General features: G+C 42.7%; 1 protein-coding gene across 1 annotated transcript; it reads right to left on the reverse strand.

The window, feature by feature from the left end:
- Positions 1–11,390: 11,390 nt before the first annotated feature.
- Positions 11,391–23,615, reverse strand: PARP11 (poly(ADP-ribose) polymerase family member 11). The gene is made up of 8 exons (XM_040596420.1): positions 23,483–23,615; positions 19,272–19,400; positions 19,063–19,183; positions 17,758–17,833; positions 16,140–16,212; positions 15,922–16,052; positions 12,172–12,323; positions 11,391–11,726 (listed from the first exon to the last, which is right to left on the reverse strand). The coding sequence occupies exons 1-8, from the start codon at positions 23,516–23,518 to the stop codon at positions 11,413–11,415; spliced, it is 1,032 nt and encodes a 343-aa protein (XP_040452354.1). The 5' UTR covers positions 23,519–23,615; the 3' UTR covers positions 11,391–11,412.
- Between the last annotated feature and the right edge of the window lie 840 nt (positions 23,616–24,455).

Raw genomic sequence — 24,455 nt, forward strand, 5'->3', positions numbered from 1 at the left:
TGACTATGCGCACAGTAAAAAATTGTTTTTCTTCTCTTTCCTGTATTTCAATTTGTGTCTATTGCCGCTTGTCCTTTCCCTTTGCAGTACCGAATCTAGCTTTTTCTTCTTTATTCCTTCCAACCAAGTATTTATATACATTGATAAAATTACCCCCCAAGTCTTCTCTTCTTGAGGGTAAACAGTTCCAGCTCTCAGTCTCTCCCCAGGTGTTTCAATCCCTTAATCATTTTAGTGGCTGTTTGCTGGATTCGGTCCAGTATGTCCACACCTCATACTGGGAAACCCAGAACTGCACACAACACTCCAGATGTGGTCCAAGTAGAGGGGAAGGATCACCTTCCTCAAACCTGCCAAACACACTGCTGCTTGTGAGTCCCCTTGCAATGACACTGGCCAGCTCCTTCACTTCTCAGGGATGCATCCCATCAGGTTCTGTAGACTTAGAAACATAGGATAATATCTCAAGTTGGAAGGAACCCATAAGGATCATCGAGTCCCACTCCCTGCTTCTCACAGGACTATGTAAAACTAAACCATACAAGTAAGAGCATAATCCAGATGCTCCTTGAACTCTGCCAGGCTTGGTGCCATGAATGCTTCCCTGGGGAGCCTGTTCCAGTGACTGACCACACTCCCAGTGAAGAACCTTTCCCCAACGTCCAAGCTGAACTTCCCCTGATGCAGCTTCACGCCGTTTCCTCGTGTCCTGTGGCTGGTCACCAGAGAGAGGAGATCAGCACCCCCTCTCCGCCGCCTGCCCTGAGGAAGCTGCAGCCTGTGAGGAGGTCACCCTCAGCCTTCTCTTCTCCAAGATGAAGGAAACAAGTGGCCTCAGCCACTCCTTGTAACTCTTGCCCTCATGGCTCTTCACTGCCTTGGTCACCCTCCTCTGGCCACACTCTAACACTCCCATGTCCCTCTGGTACTGAGGCACCCAAATCTGCACACAGTACCCACGGTGGAGTGGGACAGTCACCTCCCTGGACTGGCTGCCTACGCTGTGCTTGATGCACCCCAGGGCATGGCTGGCCCTTTTGGCTGCCAGGGCACACCGTTGGCTCATATTCAACTTGCCATCAGCCCAACCCCCCAGATTTCTTTCCATGAGGCTGCTTTCCAGCCTCTCGTCCCCCACTTTGTATGTGAAGAATCCGGCACTTGCTCTTGTTAAATTTCATGCAGCTGGTGGCTGCCCAGGTCTCCAGTCTACCCAGATCCCTCTGTAAGGCCTCTCTTGCCTCCAGGGAGTTTACAGCTTCTCCTAGTTTAGTATTGTTGGCAAACTTACTTAACGTACATTCGATTCCTGCATCCAGATCATTCATAAAAATATTAAAGAGCACTGGCCTGAAAACCGAGCCCTGGGAACCTCCACCGGTGACTGGTCACCAGCCTGGTGTAACAGTTCTGCCCCACTTGCTTGACTGCCCACTTTGGAATTGCCTGGTCCTGCACTCTTAAGTGATGGCTCTTAAAAAGTGACCAGCATTCATGGACCCCGATACCTTCAAAAGCAGATTCCCAGGGAACCTTACTGACTCACTCCTTCGGCAACATGAAGTCCAGTCTCCCATATCCAGGGCCAAAGTTTTTCTGGCATTTTTTCTCCTGTCACCAATGATTTGAAACTCAACTATTTCATGGTCACTGTGACCAAGACAGCCACCAATCACCACTTCACCCACCAGACAAACTCTCTGTTTACAAATAACAAATCTAGGAGGTCACCTATCATAGCCGGCTCCCTTAGCACCTGCACCAAGAAGCTATCTTCAAGGTGCTTCAGCAATTTTCTGGACCTGTTTGTGTCCTCTGTGTGATATTCCCAGTTGACTCCTGGGAAGCTAAAATCACCCATAAGGACAAGGGTGGTGTATCTAAAGATATCCCTTAATTCCTTTTAGAAGAATTCATCGGTGTCATCTTCCTGGGGGGTGGTTGATAGTAGACTCCCACAACAACATCTGCTTTAATTGCTTTCCCCTTCATCCTTACCTAGACGCTCTCAACTGTGTCACTGCCAACCGCAAGCGCCGTACAATCCAACCCCTCCCTTACACAGAGCACCACTCGCCTGCCCTGCCTGTCCCTCCTGCAGAGCCGGTAACTGTCCATCAGTAACTGTCCATCACGGCACCCCAGCCACAGGACCCTACGCCAGCCACCTGGTCTGACTCTACGGCGGGGAAGTCTTTCTTCACTGTGCCAGGCTTTACCACTTGTCTCAGGCCCCTGGGGATCCTGATGGCAGATCTTTCCATTGCAAGCATTGAGTATCTCAGCCTTTTCCCTGTCCTTTTGCCAGCAGGTCCCTTGTCCCATTCAGCAACAGGCTCATCACGTCCCTAATTGTTTTGGTATTGGTTTGGTTTTGTGTTGGTTTGGTTTTTTGTTTTGTTTTTTTAAAATTTTTTGTTTTGTTGCTGATATACCTCTGGAAGTTCTTTTTGTTGACCTTGAAAACCCTCACCACATTCAACTCGAAGTTAGTTTTGGCTTTCCTAACACTGTGGAGCACGCTCGAGACAGCGTTGCTGTGTTTCTCCCAGGTCACCTCTGCGTGGTGCCACCTCTTGTGTACTTCCTTTTGACGTCTGAGTTCAGTCAGGAGCTCTTTGTTCATCCATGCGGGCATCTTGTCGCTTTTGCCTGACTTTCTGGATGCTGGGATGGACCATTCGGGGGCATAATAAATAATAAACAAACAAACGAGAAAACCTAACAAGAGAAGTATCTCCTCCCGTACAACCTGCGTTAGAAATGTTTTTCTTAAACCATGGGTAGCTCAGCATTGCACATGATTAATTAGAGCTGTTGCATAAACTGGCGCTTTTCCCAGTAAGGCAACATCAGCTCACAGTAATAAAGCATGAATTAACAGGTGTTATTTCTGTAAATCAAGAGTTTACAAAGCAAGAAGGCTTAAGATCTGCATTGCTTATTTGCCCTGTCCCTCAGAAGACAGTATCCATTCTTCCTCACTGGAGCTCAGCACTTTCTACCTCTTGTGGCTTTAAAGGAAACCAAATTAGCTACTTAATCTATAGTGACCTATTTCTTCCCCATTAATACTAAAAGTAGTCTTTGCGCATGCTCATGTCTATCATGGTCTTCCAGTCCCTTTCCCTCAGGGCTAAGCAAACCCATTTCTGAAATATTAAAACTCACAACGTTCCCAGGGGAACATTCAAATCAGTTCCTTATGTTGACTCCTTTTTCCTATCACATTTTACAGCCACACTCTTCTTATTTCTCAAACTGAAAAGTATTAGCATTTGATTTTTATTTTTAAAAAGTCCCCACCATTTTGGAAACTTTTGATGTGAGGATGTGGAGCCAGATGTACAGTAGATGGACTTCTCCCCTCTCAGCCTGTGCCATGATACAGTTCTGATCTCTTCAGTACTCCACAGTTTGCTGAACCATACGCCAGTCTTAAAACATACTGCCATTAAAAATCTTGATCCGCTCTCCTAAGGGAAAGGTGCCCTGGATCAAATCCATCAGTAATTATATACAAACTTACCAATTCCCCCTGCAGTTATGCTGAGGGGTCAAACTGTGTATTTCTGTCCACAACCCAGCAATCTGTGATGAAGCATTACACAGATTCCAGCCCAGAAACAGCTGAAGTGCACCGATAGCTAAAAGCCCTGTTAGTCACATCTCTTCCACTCACGGCTTTTCAGTTCAAATAAATAGTCATTATAAAGAGAACTATATTGTCCTCCCTAATGCAATTCTCATAAAGAGCATGCTGAATACTGGGCAGTGAAGGATGCATCAAAGGAAAACTTTTAGAAACCCACCACCTTTATAAGCATGCTCGATATAAACCTGTTTTTAGAAAAAGTTCACATTGTGAAATTGGAAATCTGTCACACTTACCACCATAGCAGGAAGAATTAAGATCTATTGTAATAACTAGTGTATGCATAAAACAGAAGACAGCTCCTGTCCAGCAATCAATTGCTTCGTAAAGCAGAAAGATTTAGAGCAATAAGTTTCCTCTGATTCATTAACATAAACCAGAAGATTTTTGCTGCTTTTGTCACAACAGAGTGATCAATTAAGTACAGTAAAATTGATATCCCACACTTGCCATGGAAGAGATGCAAAGACGAGATGTATGCAACATCACTGGTGTGGGGATATTCCAGGAAGCATGTTGGCCCCTCGAGAAGCCAGTTATGCTCACAGCAGACAGCAATACTTTGCTATCCCCACGCTCCCCACAACAGTGCTTAGAAGAGGTGCTGCAGGCTCTCTTCATCAGTTCTGTATCATTTATGTACCACTTCCCTAAGTGTGCCCTTATCACAAAGCGCCAAAAGAGATGAAATTTTGACTCTCCTGACTCTCCATCCGATTCGAGTCCCCTGACTCCCAGCAGGAATATGTAAGTTTGCTGAACATTCAGGAAGATCATCAGCATGAAAAATTTTTTAAAATTTTAAAGGACAGATTTAAAGCAGTAATTTTTTTATGTTCTCTTCTCATCTTACTTACACTCCCAAGCCTCAGTATACACACATACACATGAACTATTACACTTACGTAGCCATTTTTCTCCCTTTTGTCTTTTTTTCCCAGGTTTTCCATCTCTTGTCCTTGTCTTATCCCATTACTTCGGGTCATATTTCTTATACCAAAAAAAAAAAAAATCAACAAGGTCCAAAAAAAAAAAAAAATCAATCTGGAGCTGCTAGTCATTCTCATACATCCAGTAATCAGTTGAGAGTGCTTTGTCAGGCATACAGTTTTCTCAACAGCTGTGTTAACACAAAATCTACAATGAAAGTATTTGTGTCAGCCAGCCCTTTTATAGAAAAAAGTATTTAAAAAGTATCCCCCCAGTTAACACATAGATATTAACACAGTGAATCCAATATCCAATTACCCTTTGAAAGCCTAATTTGCACCAACTGTTCTCAGTCGTGATCACTTTCTTGGACCATCTTCACTGGCTCAAAGGTAAATACTGACTGCAAAAAAAATTTACATGTACTAGCTACTTGGTCATCACCAGTTCTGTAACCTGAACACATCACTTAATACAATAAACTGCCTTAGAGTATTACAAAAAGGGCACCTGGGGTGCTAGTCAAGCTCATCTGCAAGCTGCACACCATATGTGTTGTAAACGTAAAAGAAGAACAGAAATGAAATGGGAATTAAGTCATAAAAATGTGAGTAAGTAGGCTGAAGGACAAGCACACTGTATAACTGCTGCTCCAGTTCCCGTGCCTCAAGCCCTATGCAAGGCTATTGCAGCTAATGGCATCTCTGTGCGTGTTTTAGGCAGTCAGGTGATCCTTCTCTTAAGGACTCCTTTAAGTTAAAAAACCCCACTGTGACTGCAGGAGTAGCCATGGGCTCACAGATGAGCGAGTACAGCTGCTGCCCTTCAGGTCCCTTCTGCCTGCTTTCGCCTGATGGCCTTCTGACAAAGTTGGAGGTGGCAGATTTTCATTACAGCTGACGCTGTTTCATGCACAACACACTGTAAATTCGAGCTACTTCCAAAGACACAGGTCTGTCATTCCTGTTACATCCTGTGACACTCCTCTCCCATTTTCCTTTGTGTCTTGTCAATGGTTGATGGCTATACTGGAGCCGTATGTTATTTATGCAGTAATGTTACAGACCAGAAAAGAAAACTGAATGGCACTGTAACTGAGCTGAACCATCTTTCACATTCCAAATTACTTTTTAACAAAGATCCAGATCATTGATCTGGTTCGCTTTATGACAACGTGAATGCAAGCAGGAGTATGGGAACAGAAAGAGGTCGGTGAGCAGGCCAATGCCTTGTGTTGCCTTATATTGCTCATGAAACCAGGACACGAGTCAGACACCACCTGTTAATGGTTTACATATTACTTTGCCTTATTAGACGAAGGGAAGAAAACCATACCAGTGGAGAACCTGAGTGAAGAGAAGAAACATTTAGGGGTGTTCCTTTTGGTGTCAATATGATTGCATTCCCCGTCAGTAAAATTTGGCATTTATTGGCTAGCAAACTGAAACAGGAAATTGCTCTAACTGTTCTTGGGTTTAGATAGGAAACATAACATCATTTCCACTATCTGCCTTCCTGATAGGCACACAGCACATGAACCAAGCGGCTTCTCCAAACGCTGATACATTTATCCTTTCCTCTTACTCAGCCCTCGCTAATTGCAAAATACATTTTTCTAAACCAGAAAATACTGAAAAAAAACCCCAACAACCTCAAAGACATTCGAAGGCAATAGGGAGGTTAAATCTAAGTAAAGAAATTAATGACACTTCTAGCTAACAAAGCAAATAGCTGAGGAGTGCATAGCTTAAAACTGTTGTTTCTAGCAGTGGAGTCACACTCTCTTTTGCAAAAAGCCTTTAAAAGTAGCAGCCGTAAATTAATCTTTAAATGTCTGCAAATAAGTGTGCAAACAGCCAGGACCAGCTGGTTTGCCATGCTTAACATGACAGCAGTATCAAACTTGTGACAGTTCAAAGCACACAAGGAGGAGAGACTTGTTTTATGGTATTCCATGGAACTGATTCATGTCTGAATGGGCAGAGTCTATTTTCTGGATCCTTTTCCCATACTGTAACACCCCCTCATCATTACAGTGCATTTTTTGTCTTGCTTATTCCATTATGCACCAAATACTCTGCTACTTCTGTAGATCCAAATGGGCCCTTTAAAATTAAAAGATCCACTCCAAAGAACTTGCAAGCTTCCAGTCTTTGTATTCACCTTGGGTGTCTTGTCTGCTCAGGTATCGGGATGAAAACTCAGTGCAAACGATCCTGCTCTGCGTTCATTCCCAGAGGAATGAAGTGTGACCTCTCCAACTAAACCCTCAGATTAGGACACATGTGGGACCAGAAGTGCAGGACATAATATGTGCACAGCTATCAGTAAAGATACGTGGGATGAGCGTCACTCCTTTGAGGGTACCTGGTCACGGACCCTTTCCAGTGCAACAGGGACAGGAAAAGGAGGAAGCCGTGAACACGACCACGCAGGGACACAACCTGACTGGCACGGTGAGGGAGGCAGTGATGAGAACCAAACCTGGTCAGTCACATCAGTTGATAAGAGCACGAGAAAGTTTACTCCAGGGAGGTTATCTGACTGGGGACCTGTCAGTTGGGAAACGAGGGGGAAAAAGGGGAAACCAGAAATAAAATACACCGAGACGCAGACCTGACAAAACAAACATGGAGGCAATGGCACAAAACAAACCTCGCCACCCCCACGGACTGATGGGCTGTCAAGAAACCCCAGGTGCCGCTTCCAGGAAGATCAGCCTGGACTTTGCAAGGGACAATCCTGCACGCTGGAGGGCTCCGGGCTGCCGGGGGGGCAGGAGCCGGCAGAGCTGTACAGACCCCCGGGGTGGGGGATGCGCGGGGGGGAACAAAGGGGGCAGACAGAGAGGGGTGTAAGAGGGTCCAGTCAGCTGTAAAGCGGGGCTGAGCCCTGTGCCTGCTCACTGCAGGCGTCACCACAGCTTCTTCTGCCTTCTCATAAACCTTTCCCTAAGCACCTCTGCGTACGCTCGCTCCGTCCCCTGGCACGGGGGCTCGGTGCCAGCTACCGGTGAGACCCGCGTGTGTGTGTGAGGGGAACCTGGTGCAGCTCCTGGGGTCACACTGGGGGGTGGGAGCCCCCGGCCTGTCACACCAGCGACTGGAGCCAGTGGGGGTCTCGAACCCCCCTGCCACTGGGGCAGGACCAGCGTCTGTTCCCAAAACCAGCTGTCAGGGGGCAGCGTGCGCCAGGTGGGCACGGAGCTCAGCGCCACTGGAGCGGGACCCCGGGTCACGGCCCGGGTGCCCGGTGCCGGCTGCAGGGGCAGTTTGCATCTTCCCCGGCTCTGGTGAGCCTGAGCTGTGTGTGCGCCTCCACCAGTGAACTCTAAGCTGGACTAGCCGGTGGCTGGGGGGGCCAGGGTCCCCCAGTCCATTTGCTATGGAACTTATGGGGTTTTTTTTGCAAAATAAATTTGACCTCAAGCGTGGCTTGCTGATACAGGCTTTTCTACTCTGCAAATGACAGAAATTGAATCAGTGAATTCACCAGCAACGTGAGTGCATTTTGTCTCTGTTAAACAAAAAAAATTTCTTATTTTGGCTGCTCAGAAATTATGCCACTGAACTCCCTCACCAACTGCAGGGTTGAATCAGCAAAGAAAAGCAAGAGAAACATGGGAGAAGCAAACACAAATTATTCTGTCAGACCCCACAATTTTTTGGTGACTGCTGAAGAGCAGATGGCTATTGGAGCAGACCCATGCTGTTCTGGGAGCCTGCTCTTTTGCACAGTGCCTAATAATAGTCATAGTTACAACACTGATGGACATGAAGGAATTTTAAAACTGACACGCACTCATCAGAGGTACAGTCTGTATAGGCCACTGAGAAACACACCAATTACTGATGAGTCTTCTTCCTGAATATCCACCCATGTAGATTGTACAAACTCGCTTTAGTTTTCCTGCTATGATTTGTGCTGACAGATGTTTAAAAAGGATCAGAGTTGTCCTCAAACCACCAGCTGGACTGGCACCCAGTGTATTCCTGGAATTTAAGTCACTAACTCCAGCTGGTACATTATGTATCTCACATGGAGCTTGGATGTGAGAGTACTAGGACAAAGCTGTATCCTTGTGTTTCTACAGATTTCAACTTTAAAAACAGAAGTTTGTAGAAACCGCACCTGTAAATGAACTAAGACAGACACTCTCCCAAACTGCTTTGGATGAAATAAGATCTGTTCAGCAATCCATTCGAAAAAGCAAAGCTGGCACAGAAGACCACTACGATACAGAAATAGGATCAGCTCATACTGAAGCGTTGTGCCCATGAAAACGTTCTCTACAAGAATAATTTAGCAAGACAGCTTTACCTCAGTCAAGACACGTAAGAGAATGCCATGCTCCCTTGCACAGGTGGAAAAAGAGCATAAAGTTTTGCTACATGAAATAGTAACAGAAAATAGGTTTCCCTCTCCAGAATCAGACCAAAGCCTTCTCATTTCTGTAATGCTCTGTTATTATCTAGAAATTATTTTCCTCTCTCCCTCTCGCACTGTTCCTTTAAGTCCAACTGTTTCTTGTATTGGCTACTTGTAGAGATCTGGACTTCGCCTGCAATACTCCTCTCTCTCCCCTTGCCAGCAAAAGGATGACTACTTCACAGATAACCTTCAGTATCAAGACCCATCAGCACAAAAACAGACAGCAGGAAGCAGAACAGTACATTAAAAGAGCAGCTGAAACTACAATTGTGCACCGATTTGGCAAGATTAAGATTGTACCATTCAATTTAAGTGAGATAAGTAATAAACAGGACACCACCACATCAACAGTTGGAAGAGGCACTAAGATCAGTACAGATGATGGTATTTTGTGTCCATGAGACACACAAAAAAAAGGGAACTTAAGTTTTCTTAACTAAAAAGATCAGTTCAGACCTGAAAAGGTATAAAAGACCAGATCAAAGGAACAGCAGCACATATGTTAGTTTCATAAAATGTACGTTCTGTAGAATACTGTATAGGAATAAAAAGGAGTCAGTAATACACAAATTCCCTGCACGCTTTGCTATTAAATATTTTACGCAATGTGGGGAACAATGTGCCTTTTACACTGCTACCATAGTAGTGAATCAAACACAAATTATGCCTACAACAGTAGAACCTACAGTTCCCAACTGGGATCAAAGCACATACTTCCTGCCGCATTAAAATAGAGGAAAATGCATTTTGGCCTAAGTGGTTTAGGAACAGAAGCAAAAGGAAAACCTGCCATGAAATTACAAATACAAACAGACACCCAACTTGTGCAAGATCCATTGACAGGCAAAGATAAGAGCACTAAGGAGGAGATGTTTGCATCCTCAGTTATGATGCCAGATACACAGTCACATTCTCCTTCCAGTTCCATAGGTTTATATGATTTTGAGTGGATGTGATCATGCCAGCTGCAGTGCCTTTTAAAAACAATAGATTTTAAACATAGCCTTTGATCCAAAAAGTCCACTGACAATTCCAGGCCAGACCAACGCAGATCATTCTTTATCCGCCACAGTTATATACAATTTCTATCATGATTTGTTACTGGTCATAGCCAAAGAAGCAGCTTGGAAAGGCTTCCACTTAGACCTTGTCCCTTGGTGCTCCTTAGGTTCTTTAACAAAAGAAAAGCACTAGGGACACAATTTCTTAGGGAATTATTTAACATTTTAGTGCATGCCCTTTCTTCAGGCTCTTCATGTAATTAGGTACTCAAGTTTTTTACCCAATTATTGTCTCTTCTGCTCTTTCTACATGTGAAAAAATATTCTTCAACTTTACAACCATACCAGTTATGAAAACCTGATCTATACAAGTGTTTCTGAAAGCTTTCTATTAAAGTGTTCAAAAATTAAAGGATGGCATCTTTTGAAATATGCATTGTCAGTTTAACTGAATTATTTCCAGTAAAATTAGTCTAAGCATTGTCCTCTGCAACAGCAAGTACATGAGCACCGAGTGCTTCTTAAACCCTGACCAGGCAAGAATCCCAGCAGCACAGACGCACGAATGCAAGTGCGTGCATATGTATACGATAACAAGCGGGCAAAAATCCTACAGGACAAGAACTCCGGAAGGTGTATGGCACTGCTGATGCCCCAGCACTGAGCTCAACAGTTACACACCAACTGACCACAAGAGCTTATGAGCACCGTTTCCATCAAATCAAAAGTTCAACTCCCAGTGCAAGGATTTTGTAATCTTGCAAGTATGTAATTGAAGCTTACAGTAAATGTACCTAAAGTTAAACATAATGGAGTCCGTAAAATTTATAGCTCCTTCATCAGTTTTCTCCAGATAGTTTGCATTCTAAACCTACTAAAAAAAAAAAATAAAATTAGGCCTCCAAACAAAGCAAAGTGTACTACAGAACACAGACATACATACATATGTAGCCAAGTCCCCTGGGGTTTTGTTGTTGATTTTGTGATTGTTATGTTCTACAGACAATCTTTATAAAAGATTAGTGTCATCATAGGCATATTATGTTACAGGTAAATTGCTACCACATGAATAAATACTTGTAATACATTAAAAAAATCAGAAAATAAACCTTGCCTTTGTAAACTTACCAATGCCCAATGTATTTAAGGCTCACTAAGCAATTTCAAATTTGTAATAGTCGCTACATTTGAAAAATGCATTAGTAAAGTTTACAGATTTTTAAAAACAGCCCGACAACCTCCCTTGAATGTTTGATAGCTTCCTTCCTACATGAACATATGCTAGCTTTTCTTTCACCTCTCTCACATTTCATGTTTTTATACTCTTATCTTTACAAAAGGAACAAAAGTATCAAAAAAAGACACAAACAATATTCTGTTCAGCTCCTTTCGAGCTTAACAAAATTCTATTAAGTACTCTGGGTAGATTTGGTTGGCATCAAAGATAACAAAGATCTTTGGGTTCCAGGTGTTATCCACACAGCTGTCATACAAGTTCACAAAACTTCCATCTTTTGAAGGAGGCCTCATGTATTTTGAATCACCACTGATATAGTCACCAGTTAGTACACGAGCAAGAAACATGACTTTATCTGGTCTATGCAGATGAGGCTTCAGATTCACACCATGAATTTGAAATGTATCTCCATGCTTCATGTCCTCTTTGCAGAAGCGACTGGAATAAGATGCATCTCTTGCGAAATAGGTCCCTTTCAAATAAAAAAAAAGTCTGGTGACATTCTTATTGTGACAGTTTAACTACTAGAGCATGGACATAGGTATCAAGATGATGAAAGATGTCTGTTCTTTTATGTTCATTAGTAATTCGATTTTTCTTTCCTAAATTGTCAGATTATAGCAACATGACCAAATATTTTTAGTGGGAATGTTTTAGTAGAGAAATTGTCTTGTCATCAACACTGCTTTGTTGGGCATCCCTTCCCCATGCTTCATGGTCTTTTCAGCCAGCTGCAGCAATTTGAATTCCTTACTGCATCTTAACTGCCTTAATTACACTTGATGTAAAAGCAGAACTATAGCAAACAGCTCTGGGATGAACACAGGGAGTACATCACAAAGAACATATTATAGGGAACACTTAACAATGTTGAACTGTTAAAGATTACCAAACTGTTGGAAGTATTTTTGTCATACCTTTTCCATACACAGCAGCATGCATTCCATTTATTCTCCAGTCAAAGTTATGAATACATATTGCTTCCACAAATTCATTACTGGTGCCATGAAATAACATCTGCTCATTAATAGTTGGGACCCCTCTCTTCTTCTTTAGTTGAGCCTTTTTCCTACAGAGAACACACAACACAACGTTACAAACATCTGTACGATCATATTACGTTACTACTCTGAAAACACTGTAGAGGGAACAGACCTAAAACACACCACACTTGCCACTTTTGCAAGTGTCTAGGTGATTCTAGTTTTTAAACAGATCAGAATTCGTAAGGTACATGTTCAGAAATCACAGACTTCTAGATGCTGTGGACTATTTTCAGAAGCAAAGATTAGGAATAAAGGTCTTTTATAGCAATTTTATCAACATTGTTCATTTGGCATTAGTTTCAGCATGGTCAACTTCTGCAGATACATTTTTAAATGAAAGGCATTTTTCCTCCCATTTTGTTTCCTCTATGTACTTATATAGCATGGTGGGAGGAATAACATAGTGGATTATAAAGTGTAATTGCACAGGTAAACAAGCAAAAATACTAAAAATAAAATTGCCTAAATTTTTAGGTAAAGTTACTTTAATGTGATCATTTCATAATGCTTTTCTGAATTTATGGTTCACGTACTTTCTAAAAGAGCGAAGTCGTACACTGGTCTAGAGTTCTGAAAAAACCCTTATGCTACAGGTAAATCTATATTACGGTCTCATGGGCAGAAGGGCATAGCACATCTTCAATTACAGCACAGATATATTTTCCATCAATCTTTAAGTGGCTTTGTCAGCTGGGTTTTCCTAAGATCCATGAAGAAGTTGACTCTGAAGCTGTGTCTAAATCACCAAGCTCACAGTTACGATCCCTTGACTATCCAGACAAAAGCAAGTCGGAGCGCATCATAGCTTTGTTCTTGTCTGTGCACCCAAATTTTCTTCCTATAAAAGCCACAAAGCATGTGGCACTGTGCCAAGTACTTTGATTTATCAAATTAAGCAACCTGCTTAGAACTGGAGTGCACACTTGAACTGGGGAAGCATTCTGAGGGCCTGCAGTTTAGATGTAGCCTGAGGAAGTCCTGTCAACCAGGTCCCAGGGAAAGAGACAGGCAGCAAAGAGTCCTTATCATATTAATGGCATTACATTGCAAATGTGCATGATTTATAAATAAGTACATTTCACAGAAGTTAAAATCTTGCAGTACTTAGCTTGAAAGATAGGTTTATTCTGGTTTATTGTCCAAAACATCTGTGCGTTTATACCGAGTCAAGGACTTGTCAGTTTCTCAGGCCCTGCCAGCAAGAGGGCTGGAGGGGCACAAGAAATTAGGAGGGGACCCAGCCAGGACAGCTGGCCCAAAGTGGCCAAAAGGATATTCCATAGCATATGACCTCATGCTCAGTATACAAACTGGGGGGGAGTTGGTGGGGAGGGGGAATCACTGCTCAGACACTGGCTGGGCATCGGTCAGTGGCTGGTGAGCAACTGTACTGTGCATCGCTTTTTTTTTTTTCCTTGAGTTTTATTTCTCTTTTTGGTATTTCCCTTTTCATCACAATTATTATTAGTAGTATTATATTTCACTTTATTTCAATTATTAAACTGTTCATATCTCAGCCCATGGGTTTAACCTTTTTCCAGTTCTCCCCCCCATCCCACCAGGGCTAGGGGGAAGAAAGTAACCAGCTGCGTGGTACTTAATTACTGGCTGGGGTTAAACCATGACACTTGGAAACTTAATTTTTTTTCTATGTGTCTGTTTTTCACCTACAATGGCTTTCCAAACCAGCACGTCACTAGAATCGCAAGGGCATCTGGGAGGTTTCACTAATCTCATTTGTGACATTTTGTATCAGAGGCAGGGAGGTTCCAGGCCCTCAAGTTCCATTAGCAATTCAACAAAACCCAGGAGCCAAGCATTTTGAGAAAACTACCTGTGTAAGGCAACACCTCTGAGCTACGGGCTAGTGATGCTGAACACTCAAAATTTTATTAGCAGCCCTCTATTGATGGCTGCTGATCTCTGACAAAGTATGAAGTTAACCTAGAGGAACTTGTCTTGAAATAAAGGAAGAGAACAGATTTATAGAAAAGATGAATAATCAACTGTTCAAAAATGTTCTGTAACAGTTCTTCACTATCTCTGACCAGCTGATTTCATAAAACCAGTTTAAAATAGTCATTAATAGGGGAAAATTAAGAGGTAAATGTGTATTGACCACTACAACGATGCAAATATTCATTCAAGCAATGCTCAAATTCAGTCCCGAAACAAAACACTTCTCCAAAACCACAAAAGTTTAAGTAGCAATTGTTCCTCATTAGTGGAATACGCTGAGCACGCTAGGAAGGTGGTTCTGCATAATGCAGATATGCCATGCATTTTTTGTTGATTTGGAACAAAAATTGAGGAGTCCATTCTTAAAACCATTGATTTAGCACTTTCCACCAGCAGCAATAAGCTAATCCGGTAAAACAAAATTAAGTTGATCCACCACCCAGAAGGATCTCACACAGCCAACTCACTCAACGGAGAATCTAAAGCAAAACTAAACACCCAGTACACATGCAAGCACACAGGCTGTTTCTAAAGACGCTCAGCAACCTCACTGACAAACGCTGCTTTCTGCTTCCTGTGCTCCTCTACAACTCCAAACTGCGATGCACAAACCTAAGTATGCTAGACTACGATTCATTTTCTGTTACCTTCACTTTCCCACACAGGACACCAAAAGAACTTTAAGTGAATTTGAAATACTGGAATACCTACTTCTTTGTAATATACTACCAAGACAGTAATTTCTTTACTCATGTCCCTAAGCTCATCTACTCCAAGGCTTTATTTTACCCACAGCAGAAAGGCAGCTGAGCTCCAGTTGCACACACTTACTCTAACAATTTTCATTGTTACTATATTGTAGAGGGTTTTTTGAGAAAGGAAAAAACTTCTAGAGCCAAAACAACTTTTCTCCATATACTTTTATACCATACAGGTATTTAAAAATACCATAGTTTTTGATAGTTATACGGAGATACTGTAATACTCCTAACATATGAAATTCTAATTCCCATTCTCAGTTTCATACTGTGAGAATATTCTAGCACAGCATCCATAGATTCAGAGTTCTTAAACCATGAATTCTACTCACTGACCAGTCAGGAAAACTAGTACACTCTCCAAATGACATCATTTGTTAGCTCCTAAACTAATCAAAAAAGGTCTTCCCCTGCCTCCCTCTGACATCTACACTGGAGACTCAAAAGACATTTGGTTTCAAGACTGCTTGCTATTCCTACCCTCAAAAATTAAAATTGGTATTAAGATGGCATAAATACACCTTTACAGAAACTTATTTATAGAAAGGTAGATGTTGAAACACAAGGCCAAGCTAATAAGCCTTAATACTTAAACAGCTAAATATAACCAAATTTACAATTAGATTCATAGAATTGTTTAGGTTGGAGAAGACCTTTAGGATCATCGAGTCCAACCACTAACATAGCACTGCCACGTTTTAATGCCTTTCTACAAGTATTACACTTCTGCACCTGTAGAAACTACAGAGTTTTGTAACCGGAATTTTGAATACAGATTAAAAAAAATTAAAGATGTAACACATTTTCATTAATAATAAAAGCAATTAAACATATTTCTGCTGCATGCCTTCACGATTTTCTCTGTTAACAATCCTAAGACTGTTGGTTTTAGAAATAATCTCACCTGCAAAAAAACTCCCACAAGTCTAGATTTTGTATTCTCTTAATTCTTTTAATTCGGTGACTATCCATTGTTTTTCCAAAGAGACTAGAAACTTCATTATATTCATTTGTTTTCTTTTGCAATGGAATAAGCTGGAAAAAAAGAGGTTAGCACGATTTCAGTTCGGTGCATTACTTCATTATCAAATGTTTTTGACCAACATGCATTCCAACTCTCACCTGATATGGCTCCTCAGTATTTACATTCTCCCAGTGTGAAGGCATAGGGATAGCCTCATTTTCACAGATGAAACTTCAAAGGAAGGTAAAAACACATCACATGAAAGACATGAGGCATTTTCTTCCTGTCAAAATCCTGTTCCAAACAACACAGTATGCAAAAAAACCAACAACCAACACCCTACAGAACTTATACAAAACTACTTAGGGTTTTAATTCAAACAAAGGCTGTTGTCAGCAGGTAAGGTCAAAGGCAAGAGATCTTAATTTGTATTCAGATTCTGGCTTAGTTTATTATAAATAAACCACAGCAATGAACAGTTTTAATATAAAATGATATAAAACATTAAAAAAATTATACACCATCTACCCAACAAAAGGTAGGAAGATAAATCAGAAGAGATTGTCAGAAAGGTCCGCAACATCAGGAGAGTAACACTAATTTAGAAATGCAAGAGTGTACACATAGCCTGAACATTCCAAACTATCAGGAATTACAACTAGCCTAAGCCTCTGGAAACTGAGCCCTCATTTGAGGTATTTAAAAGCATCATGTTAGAAATACACACTCGAAAATTATAGTTTAATTTCTTTTTTAAAAAAACAAAACCAAATGCTCAGAAAAGCGTTCTAAGCATATACACCATATACAAAGCAGCTCTTAAGCCTTAAAACCGGGACTAAAGGAAGGGATTTCCTGAAAGTAAAGAATGGTGTCATCACATGAAAAGAGAGTACTGAATGCAGTTATTGAAGAAACAAAAACCCAAAAGTGAATTGCCGTGTTGCTGCATGCACTCTTCAGCAAATATCCATTGAAAAAACACACCTTCCTGAACGTCAGCGTAAAAAGATTGCTACTACATTTTTTATTACAAATGCCAAGTTTCTTTTTGAAAGTAAAAACAGACTGCAATTCAGAACTATCATAATTTTTAAGAAACTACTGGGGGGAAAAAAACCTACATATTCCATATAGTCAATTTTACCTGTGGTAGTATCACTGCATAGATCAGTTTATTGTTTACTGAGTATCAGATTTACATCAGCACAGCTTTACATCTAATGACTGATCAAATGGTAAGAAAAAAATCTAAAGCAACTAGGCTCATAAAACAATCTGGTTGTTATGATGCAATTTCTTGTAATTTCAAGTAACTTTAGAGAAAATGATCAAAACAGAGGCAAGAAAATATAACACTTTTTTGCTGTTACAATAATACTTCTAAATGATTTATGAAGTCATTATTACGATGGAACAAACTTCATTTTTTGCTGCTGCTTCTCCACAGCAATTCTGATTCAACAGGTATTTACAGCAAGGAACTCCAATGACTAAAGTCAGGCACAGCTTTAAGAACCTTGCCAAAGGATGTCAGTATTCAGTATGCCTTGCCTCTCCCACTACAAGTTCCTTACTTTCTCAGAAAAAAAGATAAAAACCAAACTAAAAATTATTTTGCCACTCTTCTACTCTGAAATGTCTTCCTTCTTGACTTGTGCTCCCACCTTGGTTCAATTGTTTGATGCAAAAAGTAAATAAATATATTTTTGTTTCATTTTACTTAGAAGAATCAGGAATAACATAAAATAAGGAGTCTTCCTTTTATTTCCTTACCTGAAAGCACTGATAGAAAAGGGAGCTCGCTTTATTGGACGTTGCTTAAGGGTTGTTAGGTTGGTTTGTTTCATAACTGAGAATAAAAGAAGAATTAAGGTGAATGTTTCTGGAATTCATCTACAGTATATGAAACATTTAAGTGTCATTTTTAAAATTAACATTACTACACTCACAGTTGCTTGACAGGAATTCCCATTTCAACAACTAACAAATCAGCATTTTCAATAAATGTTTCTAAATAGTTGCCTCAGAACCACTGTCATTTATACAAGTTGGCAAAATGTGCAAATATTACACAAACAAAACGCACATTCAGGCCCCACTAGATCCCTGGCAAAACCCCCACTGACTTTAATACAACTAGGATGACAAAGCATATTAACATTCTTAATGCAAGACACCATGACCTACAAACGATAACATAAATCAGTCTTTAGTATTTGCATTTAGTGGTTTTATTCCAGATGCAAAACAAAAAGTTTTTTTAAACAGACATTTCAACACGTGAAAACATGAACCTCCTTATACTGTTACATACAAATTTACTCCTAGTAAATCACTGTTTTACTCAGTCCCCACTTTCTGTATTTGAAATATTATTTTCTTTGATTGGAAAGAGGCTTCTATTTAAGCATATAGCCATTACATAATTTAATCAGAAAATAAACAATCTGTGAATGGAAATGTTAAAGAAAAAAAAAAAAAGAGAGGTCATTAGAAGACACTTTTGAACAAAGGACAGATTAATTTATAGTTAGCTACTTACATTGTAAATTACAGAATATTACAGGATTCTAATTATGCTATAAGTGAGGCCTTTACAATCTACCAGAAAATATCTTTGCCTGTCTCCCTGTTATTCTGACAACAAAATTGGCTTCAACTACCTGCTGAACTAAATCGCTCTGATGCCTGTATATTGCAGAAAACTTCCTTCACATCAATGTTTCTTATAAAGATTCTGAATGGAAGAGGTTTTTCAAGTTTACAAGCAGTTGAATGTTAAAGAAAAAAGGTTCAAACATCCCAGTCCCATAGACGTATGCTATATACCACTAGGCCTGAGGGAAGTGGCAGTAACATGGAGTGCTACTAAAAAAGACATGCTACTTTTTATTAATAAACTATACTAGAAAATGTAACAGAGCAGCTGCTTCTAAAAACTCCTATCCAGTAAAGACAACCTCTGCCATCACAAGTTTTTGCATGGGATACGAGGACAATAATTTGCTGAATGAACAAGTGAACTGGTGTATCAAACACCTTCTATTATTTAAATTTACTTTATGAAAAGATACATACCTGAGAAGTCTAGCGTGTAGTTAAATTTTGATGTAGTAAAAGAAACAGAACCACGTGGGTTTGTTCGGAAGCTCCTTTCAATATCTTCACTGCTAACAGAGCAATGACTGTTTGAATCAGTCTTCAAAATAAATGAAAAAGCACATTTAGACAAATTCAGCAATAGCTAATTTGATGTATTGAAATCATCACAGTTAATATGTATTTACCTGAAACATATGCCATTTACCACACTCAGCCAAATAAAACCAACCCCACTGAGTATCAGAGGTATCCATCTCTTCAACTGAACTTTCCATCTTTGGCAAAAAATCTTCTGATGTTCTCTGAAGCATTTCCTGAAACATTCACACACATACACAAAAAAAGTATTGATACTATTCACAAAAAATGCATTATTTGAGAAATTCATAAAAAAGAAAAATAAAGTGATTTTGCTATGCTTAAAAAAAAAAAAAAAAAAAAAAAGCCTGGCAGGTGGAAGGCAAATTTATCTTCTCTTGTTCAGAGAAAAATTGTCAATTTGCTACTTATCCAGTATTATCCTTTAAGTATTTTCAAAACTCTCGAATGTCTGAAAGTGCGCCAGTAATACACAAAGGCAAGAGCTATAGGCTTTATCAGATCCAAGAAAGGTGCTAAATTTCATACTGATGGTCACATAAGCACAGCCATTCATATATACACAACAGGCTCAGAGTTTCATACCACTCAGGAATGAGGTGTTGAGGTTACACCTAATGTTTAATGAAAACATCTACTAGGTACTCATCAACAGTGAACAAATTAGACTGGATATCAGAAGTTGTTAGGAAAAGATTAAAAAACTAAGACAAAAACCATAATTATTTAACTGTGCAAGTCCGCAATGCATTATTCCTCAACCCTGCATGAAGGTTTGTTTCCCCACTGATGCACCCACTTAAAAATGATACAGTAAAACTACTGATATTCTGTGTTTATAATTTCAGAGAAGGTTCTCACCAACAGCCAGAGTGGCTTCCACACAAGCAGTGACTACCATAGTTTGGGTACTGCAGGATGGAAGAAAAAGGTCTGAAGAAAGGACACAGCAGAGGTCTACAAAATCATGACAAAACCCAGTAAGGCATAATAAATCACATTTTCTTCCAACATAAGAAGGAGACACTTATCACAGGTTGCGCGTGTCAAGTTCATAACAAGTGAAAGAGAAACTTCATAAAACAGGTGGCAGTCTGCAGAATTCAGCAGCTAGACAAGTTCAAGCCTACCAAGAGCTAGGCTGGAATACCGTTGCAGTCCCCGACATATTTCAGCTGCTTCTTCATTCATCAATTAAATCCTGAAAACTTTGAAAACACTTGACTCTACTTGCATGTATCCCCTAATATGTCAACTCTTTCTGCCATCCCCAGCTCCCAACCCCCAGGCAAAAAATTCTAAGTAGTTTGGGGGGAATCTTTCAGGGAGAGAAGCTTGCCCTACTCCCAAGAAAAGGTCAGCAATTCATCCACTCTTAACTGCTTAACTAAGGCTGGCACTCTTCCCAACGATTTCCTCAACTTAACTTTTGCTTCCAAGAAGTAGAACAACACCCTTCAGCACGAGCAAATCAAACAATGTCCACTTAATATCCTGTATGCTTCAGTTGTTTCCTGGACGCATCAACCCAGAAAAAAAGTACAGACCTGAAGAAGGCAAATACTGGAGACTAGTAGGCACCGGCTGGCCAATGCTACTGGGACAGGAGTTGGGAGCAGAAGACACTTCTAGCACTACCCTTCCCTCTTGTCTTTCCCAAGCTAGCCCCCTGTGGTTGTTTGAAGAGCAATTCCAGAAACCTCTTTGTGGTAATAGCTAGGGACTGTATTTTAATCATCAAAAGCTCCAAAGGGCTACAAAAATCCAGATGCTTCGAAAACAGAGGAATCAGACATGGAACTCCGCATCACCTCTAAACTGCGGAATCTGAGTGTAAATCTACTTTGTACAAATGGAAGCCTACGCAAGGCTACATACATGGCTGCCTCAAGTTCAAGCGCAACTACACTGAAGATACAACAGCTGCACGAAAAAATACTTTGAAAGAGGTAAGAAAACTGTTCTCTATTTCAGAGGGCATCCGCCAAGACCCCTTCTATTCCTCACAGCAATGCAGTCACAGAGCCCGTAGTTGTTTGGTGTTAAAGCACTGTCGCAGCACAAGCAAGACTAGGTGGCTGCAACAAGGCTTTTACCATCCCATACCAGGTTAACTTCAATAAGTAATTCCCGTGTTTTGCCCCAGCACAGCCACCAATCCCTCACAAAGTTTCAAAAGTTCATCTACTGTCTGTGCTGTTTCTTCACCTTCTTCAGGCCAGCCCACCCTGCTTCTCGCCTCTGCGGCATCCAGATTCCTCCTTCTCCGGGCTCCTCTTCCAGTCAGCCACTCCTCATTCAGGCCCCCTGCTTCTTCCAGAGCCTCTCCTTATCTCACCTACATCCAGCACACACACTCTCTCCTTCCTCTGCTTCTTCCAGGTCTCTTTTCACGCAGTCTCATCTTCATACCCCCCAGAGCTAATTAACTACTTAGCAGGAACCAGCCACAGCTGCACATTATCCACGTCAGCCAACCCACCACCCCTGAAGCCAGCCCACAGCTGTTACGTTATCAATGTTTATTAACTGCCTTCATTCCTCTACAAACACAACTGGCCAGCATCTATTGATGATACTTTTTGTCTTCAACTTGAGTATTTGGCTGTGTTCTCTAGTACAGAGAGAAGGCCGAGAGAGTTTACACTTTTTTTTAAAGCTAAAAGTAAAGCAGTTCAGGCTTTTTTGGTAACATTTAGTTTCCTCATATTCCCCCTGAAATGGCCAGACCTCGTCCATCCCAACATTAGTTCTGGATCTTGAATCTGACTAATCAAATCAGTAATGCCTTTTGAACAAGTTAAAACCAGAGAACACATGTTTTCATATGTGCCACATCAATACACTTGCACTCCTCTGGGTGCAACGCAGCCTCCAGAATAAACCATCTACTAAGGAGATGGTTTCACAAAAACTTTCAAAAATGTTACATTCAATCCACATGCGTTACCCTAGTCACAAAGTCCAGGGTAAGAAGGTAGATTCCAAGATACTTAGAAGTATGGAAGAATGATTCAAAGACATGAACACACAAAGCCATAAAACCAAGAGAGCTTGTTCTCAAGGGTGATACAAATCCAAAATGCTTGAAGGAAATTGCTCAACTGATGAATTTAAAATGAAACCCACACCATTTATAAGGAACAGGTTGCTTTTTGTCCCAAGAATGCTGAATGCACACACAGTGAGCAGAAAAAGCTCAGGTTTTTTCTGGATGACAGGATGTCAACTGTCAAAGATGCAGCAATAAGAATGTAATTAGCAGTGCTATCCCTAACAGAAGGCCTCTCAACTCCCATTATTAGCATTGTTTTTACTGGTCCAGGAGTTACCAGAACAGCTCCAATTAACCACAATTACTCTGACAGCAAAAACATCCTTCTAATTAGAATGAATGCTCATTGTATGTTGTGCTGTGACTGAATGGCTTTACCACCACTGGCAATGCATGGCCTCATTTTTCAAGAGGTACAGTTTAAAGTTTGAATGACAAACACGCTTTACAGTGTGCAGAATCACAGAACGGTTTGGGCTGGAAGGGAAATTTAAAGATCACCTAGCTCAATCCCCCCACCACGGGCAGCGACACCTTCTACTAGCCAGGTCGCTCAAAGCTCCATCCAACACCTGACTCTGAACACTTCCAGGGATGGGGCAACCACAACTTCTCGGGGCAACCTGCTCCAGTGCCTCAGCACCCGCATGGCAGCAAATCCAGAGGCACACCGCGGGGCCAGCCTGCCTGCTCCCACCGGGCAGATGGTGCTTGCTGCCAAAGCCCTACCAACAGCAACTGTTCACAGGCCGCTGCTGGGCCCACTGGCAGCGCCAAGGGACTCCCCGGCTCTTCCTCAGCGAAGGCTGCGCCTCAGCGGGGGCTCGGCCGAGGTCAGTGCCAGGGCCAGCGGGGCAGCCAGGCGCGGCCTGAGCGCCAGCGCGGGGCACCCGGCCAGCGGCCTCCGCTGTGCCGCCGCTCACCGCCCCGCGCTGCGGGGGCCCGCCGCTCCGGCCCCCCCGAGCCCCGCAGCTGAGCCCGTCGGGGCTCAGGGACACGGCGGGGCGCTCGACCTCAGCGCAGCACCCGCCCCCCTGCGGCTGGGCCGCAAGCCCCCGAAAGACGGAGGCCTCAGCCCCCCCCACAACCTGCCGGCCGGCGGGGCGGGGCGGCAGGGCGGGGCAGCGGCCTGCGGGGCGCGCCGGCTGCGGAGACGGGCTGAGGAGAGGAGGAGAAAGCCGAAAGGAACGGCCGTTTGCCCCGTCCCTGTCCTGTCCCCGTCCCCCTCCCGCCCGCACTCACCGCATCGGCCGCCCCCCCGGGGCTCGCTCCCCACATACCGCTCAGGGGGCGGGGGGAAGGGGGGGGAGGGGGGGGGGGGGGAAGCCTGTAGGGGGGCGGTGAGCGGGGCGCGTCACCGCTCAGCCTCCCGGCGCTTCCGTTATCGGTGGCAGAAGAAAGGGGCGGGGCAACAGCTTTTATAGGACGCGCGCGATAGGGCCATTACGTAAAGGGGTGTGGCCTTGTAGGCAAATGAGAGACGGGGTGGGAGGGGCTGGAGCCTCTGGCGCGCCGCTGGCAGGTTGGGTACCGAGTACCGGGCACAGCTGCGAGCCGCTCGTCCGCCGTAGCTGCCGCCTGCCAGCCGTGCGGGCTCCTGCAGCCTTTCCGATGCCGCGCGGTGTGGGTCGTTCCGGTGGCGCCGGGCTCCAGCGCACCATCCCTCGAGGCTCCGGACCCCGCCGCTTCGAGTTTTAGTGCTTCTGTTTGTCGGCTGTCCTCCTGGGCAGCAATGCGCCTCTGCTTTACCAAGGAACTTTGACAGTTCGTAATTTTCTTGTGAGCTGTATGCGTGTAATTCTGTACTGAGAGCGTTTTAAAGAGCTGGTCCCGTGTCAGCACCGGGCAGGGCAACAGAAGTGACCGTTCACACCAGGCATGAGGTGCAATTCCCTGATGTGAAGAGGGAGTAAGAACTGCAGCCTGTTGCAGGTGTTTAATTGCGCCTTCAGGGCCCCCGGGCAGCGTTGTGCAGCTGAGGTCCAGAGGCAGCTCCAGGGCTGCATAACATGAGAGGCCGTAGCGGTGGATGTGGCTCATCCCGGCCTTTCGGTGCAGGGGCTTGGGGATGGGAGCTGCCGTGTGGGAAAGCGGGCAGTGGTGCCTGCTAAAGCCATCTGCAGCCAGACTGTGGGCTGGTCACTTAAAAAACCCAGGAAGTTCTCATAAAGGGGTGCAAAGCCGTGACAGCGCATCCTGCTGTGTGAAGGGTGTT

This window comes from Falco naumanni, chromosome 5 (assembly GCF_017639655.2).
Source record: "Falco naumanni isolate bFalNau1 chromosome 5, bFalNau1.pat, whole genome shotgun sequence".
NCBI lineage: Eukaryota > Metazoa > Chordata > Aves > Falconiformes > Falconidae > Falco > Falco naumanni.